Source organism: Salmo salar, chromosome 08 (genome assembly GCF_965601325.2).
Source record: "Salmo salar chromosome 08, fSalSal1, whole genome shotgun sequence".
Lineage (NCBI taxonomy): Eukaryota > Metazoa > Chordata > Actinopteri > Salmoniformes > Salmonidae > Salmo > Salmo salar.
In genome coordinates, this window is record NC_138298.1 from 43,094,483 (window position 1) to 43,100,560 (window position 6,078).

At 49.5% G+C, this 6,078-nt stretch overlaps 1 protein-coding gene across 2 annotated transcripts; it reads left to right on the forward strand.

Annotated features, from left to right (window-relative positions):
* Positions 1-283: 283 nt before the first annotated feature.
* On the forward strand, positions 284-4,740 carry LOC123731946 (uncharacterized). 2 transcript variants are annotated; one of them, XM_082978694.1, is made up of 4 exons: positions 284-410; positions 706-823; positions 1,586-1,834; positions 2,403-4,740. In XM_082978694.1, the coding sequence occupies exons 1-4, from the start codon at positions 363-365 to the stop codon at positions 2,765-2,767; spliced, it is 780 nt and encodes a 259-aa protein (XP_082834820.1). In that variant the 5' UTR covers positions 284-362; the 3' UTR covers positions 2,768-4,740. The 2 variants fall into 2 exon arrangements, with proteins under 2 accessions (XP_082834820.1, XP_082834819.1); XM_082978693.1 differs by lacking the exons at positions 284-410; positions 706-823 and having other exon boundaries at positions 833-1,834.
* Positions 4,741-6,078: the final 1,338 nt, after the last annotated feature.

Consider the following 6,078-nt stretch of genomic DNA (forward strand, 5'->3'; position numbering starts at 1 on the left):
TCCCCCCCCCCCAGACTAAACCAGGTCCTGTATTGAAGGATAAAGGTGTATTACAGTCCATCTCTCTCTCTCCTCTCCCCCCCCAGACTAAACCAGGTCCTGTATTGAAGGTAGAAGGTGTATTACAGTCCATCTCTCTCTCTCCTCTCCCCCCCCAGACTAAACCAGGTCCTGTATTGAAGGTAGAAGGATAAAGGTGTATTACAGTCCATCTCTCTCTCTCCTCTCCCCCCAGACTAAATCAGGTCCTGTATTGAAGGTAGAAGGATAAAGGTGTATTACAGTCCATCTCTCTCTCTCCTCTCCCCCCCCAGACTAAACCAGGTCCTGTATTGAAGGTAGAAGGAGAGGACAATGCCAGGATGAATCCCTGCTGTTATAACTGCTCTGTCAGCGGACACTTTGGATTTGTGAGTATCTGGCGGCTCTGTCCCCTATACAGTGCACTACCCATAGGGCTCTCTGGTCAAAAGTAGTGCACTATGTAGGGAATAGGGGGCCATTTTGGGAAGTAGTCCCTGATTCATCTCTTTACAATAAACTGGTCTGGATATTAACACTGTGTGTGTGTGTGTGTGTGTGTGTGTGTGTGTGTGTGTGTGTGTGTGTGTGTGTGTGTGTGTGTGTGTGTGTGTGTGTGTGTGTGTGTGTGTGTGTGTGTGTGTGTGTGTGTGTGTGTGTGTGTGTGTGTGTGTGTGTGTGTAGGACTGCTCAGTGAAGAGGATGTTTGGGGGTTTTCGTCCCAACTCCTCCTTCATCAACCACTATGACGCCTCCTGGGAGCTGCACAGCCGAGACCGACGGGCACAGTCCAGAGTTAAAGGCACACACACACACCTCTACACACACCTCACTACACACACACACACACACACACACACACAGACAGAGAGACACACACACACACCTCACTACACACACACACACACCTCACTACACACACACACACCTCACTACACACACACACACACACACACACAGACAGAGAGACACACACACACACACACACACACACACACACACACAGACAGAGAGACACACACACACACACACACCTCACTACACACACACACACACCTCACTACACACACACACACCTCACTACACACACACACACACCTCAATACACACACACACCTCACTACACACACACACACCTCACTACACACACACACACCTCAATACACACACAGATAGATAATTGTGACTAATGTAGTGATGTGTATGTCTGATTACCATCTCTCTCTCTCTCCATCCCTCCCTCCCTCCATCTCTCCCTCCATCTCTCCCTCTGTCTCTCTCTCCCTCTCTCCCTCCCTCCGTCTCTCTCTCTCCATCCCTCCCTCTCTCCATCTCTCCCTCCATCTCTCCCTCCGTCTCTCTCTCCCTCTCTCCCTCCCTCCATCTCTCTCTCTCCATCCCTCCCTCTCTCCATCTCTCCCTCCATCTCTCCCTCCGTCTCTCTCTCCCTCTCTCCCTCCCTCCATCTCTCTCTCTCCATCCCTCCCTCCCTCCATCTCTCCCTCCATCTCTCCCTCCGTCTCTCTCTCCCTCTCTCCCTCCCTCCGTCTCTCTCTCTCTGTAGAGTTGAAGGAAGCGGGTCTGTTTCAGTGTCAGCTCTCACCGGACGGTGGCGCCAGAGACGAGCCGCCGGCCAAACGCCAGAGAACCAACTCTAACCGCGTCTCCAGTCCGTACCAGAACTACCCCGCTGAACCTTCCCATCTCCCTCCCTGCCTCGGGGCTTCCTCTAACCGTACCCATTTCAGGTTCGTCCGCGGCCAAGTGAAACCCTGGACTCCTAAACACAAGCTAAAGGATCATCTCACTCCAGGTACCATCTCATCTTCTAGTTGTGTTAATGGGGACAATAATGGGATTTTAGTCTTCTCTCTAGGATCTGTTGGATTAGCTATCGACTGGTCTGATCACACCTCGCCTCCCCTTCTTCTCATCCCCTCTCCTCGCCTCCTCTCCTACCCTTCTTCTCATCCCCTCTCCTCGCCTCCTCTCCTCGCCTCCTTTCCTCACCTCCTCTCCTACCCTTCTTCTCATCCCCTCTCCTCGCCTCCTTTCCTCGCCTCCTCCTCTCCCCTTCTTCTCATCCCCTCTCCTCGCCTCCTTTCCTCGCCTCCTCCTCTCCCCTTCTTCTCATCGCCTCTATTCGCCTCCTCTCCTCGCCTCCTTTCCTACCCTTCTCATCCCCTCTATTCGCCTCCTCTATTCGCCTCCTCTCCTCGCCTCCTTTCCTGGCCTCCTCTCCTCCCCTTCTTCTCATTGCCTCTACTTGCCTCCTACCTTCTTCTCCTCCTCTCCTCCTCTCCTTCTCTCCTTTCCTTCCGTCCTCTTCCCTCCACCCGTCCCTCCCCCTCCTCTCCTCGCCACCTCTCCCTAACCCACAGCTTCAGCCAGGCCCAAATCCAACATGGCTGACAGGAGCCAGCCGGAGAGTGAGAAAAGGCAGAAGAAGAAACAACTGAAACCGGCCAAAAACAAAATGGTCGCCGCCGCGGACGAGTCTCTCGACTTCCCCCGAGGACAAGACCCTTCCGCCAAAAAGAGGAAGAAGGGGCACAAGGCCGGAGCCCCCCCCCCCGCCTTCCATCCGAAGGACCCCCCCTCCCACGCCCCCGACCGTCTGTTTGGCGCAGCGAAGAAGAAGAAGAAGAGGGATAACGGGAGGGACAGGAAGGCTGCTAAGGAGGAGAAGATGGACGCCATGGACGAAAACCTGTTCCTCATCAAACAGAGGAAACCTAGGAGATAACATGGAGGAGGGGGGAACCTAGGAGATAACATGGAGGAGGGGGGGGAACCTAGGAGATAACATGGAGGAGGGGGGAACCTAGGAGATAACATGGAGGAGGGGGGAACCTAGGAGATAACATGGAGGAGGGGGGAACCTAGGAGATAACATGGAGGAGGGGGGAACCTAGGAGATAACATGGAGGAGGGGGGGGAACCTAGGAGATAACATGGAGGAGGGGGGGGAACCTAGGAGATAACATGGAGGAGGGGGGAACCTAGGAGATAACATGGAGGAGGGGGGGGAACCTAGGAGATAACATGGAGGAGGGGGGAACCTAGGAGATAACATGGAGGACGGGGGGGAACCTAGGAGATAACATGGAGGAGGGGGGAACCTAGGAGATAACATGGAGGAGGGGGGGGGAACCTAGGAGATAACATGGAGGAGGGGGGGGGAACCTAGGAGATAACATGGAGGAGGGGGGAACCTAGGAGATAACATGGAGGACGGGGGGGAACCTAGGAGATAACATGGAGGAGGGGGGGGAACCTAGGAGATAACATGGAGGAGGGGGGGGAACCTAGGAGATAACATGGAGGAGGGGGGGGAACCTAGGAGATAACATGGAGGAGGGGGGAACCTAGGAGATAACATGGAGGAGGGGGGAACCTAGGAGATAACATGGAGGAGGGGGGGGAACCTAGGAGATAACATGGAGGAGGGGGGGGAACCTAGGAGATAACATGGAGAGGGATGGGGGGATAAAGTGCATATGTCATACACATTTTTGGCAAAGCTTTCATGTACAGTACAAATGTTTGTGTATGCGAGGGAGAGTGTGTGTGTGTGTGTGTGTGTGTGTGTGTGTGTGTGTGTGTGTGTGTGTGTGTGTGTTTTTAGGGGGGTAACTCTTTGAAGGACTCGTTCTGTTTTATTAAAGGGGAGGTTTCAGATACCTGTTATCACCATTCTAAAGACTACATCCTGTCAATATATTAAAGGGGAGGTTTCAGAGACCTACATCCTGTCAATATATTAAAGGGGAGGTTTCAGAGACCTGTTTTCACCATTCTAAAGACTACGTCCTGTCAATATATTAAAGGGGAGGTTTCAGAGACCTACGTCCTGTCAATATATTAAAGGAGAGGTTTCATTATAATACCACCAAATAAATCGGGCCTTGAATTTCCTCAACTGTGCATTGTATGTTTGAATATTTGCACCCACCAGACGTAACACTATTAAAATGTAGCTTGGAGACATACAGTCTGTGTGTTACCGATCTATATTAACCTCCCACCCCATCTAGGATGTTATATTTCTATGGTTCAGAGTAGGAGGGCTGATCTATATCAACGCCTGTATAGTACTCACAGTGGCAGGGTAAACCCCCACCCCCATCTAGGATGTTATATTTCTATGGTTCAGAGTAGGATCCCAGATCAGCTATCCTACTGTATCACTCATAATGAATCAGACTGGGTACCTGATCCCAGATCTGAGACTACGCCACCTGGTTCCCAGTAACACCGTGTAAAGGCTGGTTCTCTGAGACTCATAATGAATACACCACCTGGTTCCCAGTAACACCGTGTAAAGGCTGGTTTTCTGAGACTCGTAATGAATACACCGCCTGGTTCCCAGTAACACCGTGTAAAGGCTGGTTCTCTGAGACTCATAATGAATACACCACCTGGTTCCCAGTAACACCATGTAAAGGCTGGTTCTCTGAGACTCATAATGAATAAACCACCTGGTTCCCAGTAACACCATGTAAAGGCTGGTTCTCTGAGACTCATAATGAATACACCGCCTGGTTCCCAGTAACACCATGTAAAGGCTGGTTCTCTGAGACTCATAATGAATACACCGCCTGGTATCCAGTAACACCATGTAAAGGCTGGTTCTCTGAGACTCATAATGAATACACCACCTGGTTCATTCTCCTGAGTGATCGGATTATTATCAATTAAAAGCTCCCATCGTTTTGATCAATGTCTCTTCTTGTGTGTGTGTTTGTACACTGTGTGTGTGTGTGTGTGTGTGTGTGTGTGTGTGTGTGTGTGTGTGTGTGTGTGTGTGTGTGTCATGCACTGCACATTCGCTGTACAACCAGATTGTGAACCATCCTGACCCTCCTAGAATGTACAACTCTCGACAGCACCCAACATTTTTTTTTTATTTTTTTTTTATTTCACCTTTATTTAACCAGGTAGGCAAGTTGAGAACAAGTTCTCATTTACAATTGCGACCTGGCCAAGATAAAGCAAAGCAGTTCGACAACATACAAAAACACAGAGTTACACATGGAGTAAAACAACATACAATCAATGATGCAGTGGAATAAAAAAAATAATAAAAAAAAAATAAGACTATATACAATGTGAGCAAATGATGTGAGATAAGGGAGGTAAAGGCAAAAAAATGCCATGGTAGCAAAGTAAATAAAGTATAGCAAGAAAAACACTGGAATGGTAGATTTGTAGTTTGAAGAAAGTTCAAAGATAAAATATAAATAATATGGTGCAAAGGAGCAAAATAAATAAAATAAATAAATACAGTAGGGGAAGAGGTAGTAGTTTGGGCTAAATTATAGATGGGCTATGTACAGGTGCAGTGATCTGTGAGCTGCTCTGACAGCTGGTGCTTAAAGCTAGTGAGGGAGATAAGTGTTTCCAGTTTCAGAGATTTTTGTAGTTCGTTCCAGTCATTGGCAGCAGAGAACTGGAAGGAGAGACGACCAAAGGAGGAGTTGGCTTTAGGGGTGACCAGAGAGATATACCTGCTGGAGCGCGTGCTACAGGTAGGTGCTGCTATGGTGACCAGTGAGCGGAGATAAGGCGGGACTTTACCTAGCAGAGTCTTGTAGATGACCTGGAGCCAATGTGTTTGGCGACGATTATGAAGCGAAGGCCAGCCAACGAGAGCGTACAGGTCGCAGTGGTGGGTAGTATATGGGGCTTTGGTGACAAAACGGATGGCACTGTGATAGACTGCATCCAGCTTGTTGAGTAGGGTATTGGAAGCTATTTTGTAAATGACATCGCCGAAGTCGAGGATTGGTAGGATGGTCAGTTTTACGAGGGTATGTTTGGCAGCATGAGTGAAGGATGCTTTGTTGCGAAATAGGAAGCCAATTCGAGATTTCACTTTGGATTGGAGATGATTGATGTGAGTCTGGAAGGAGAGTTTACAGTCTAACCAGACACCTAGGTATTTGTAGTTGTCCACAAATTCTAAGTTAGAACCGTCCAGAGAAGTGATGCTGGACAGGCGGGCAGGTGCAGGCAGCGATCGGTTGAAGAGCATGCATTTAGTTTTATTTGTGT

Coding starts and splice junctions, on each gene's coding strand:
- LOC123731946 (XM_082978693.1), top strand. CDS start 1,219: ATGTGTATGTCTGATTACCATCTCTCTCTCTCTCCATCCCTCCCTCCC. Junction 1,835..2,402: donor AAAGGATCATCTCACTCCAG/GTACCATCTCAT, acceptor CCTAACCCACAG/CTTCAGCCAGGCCCAAATCC.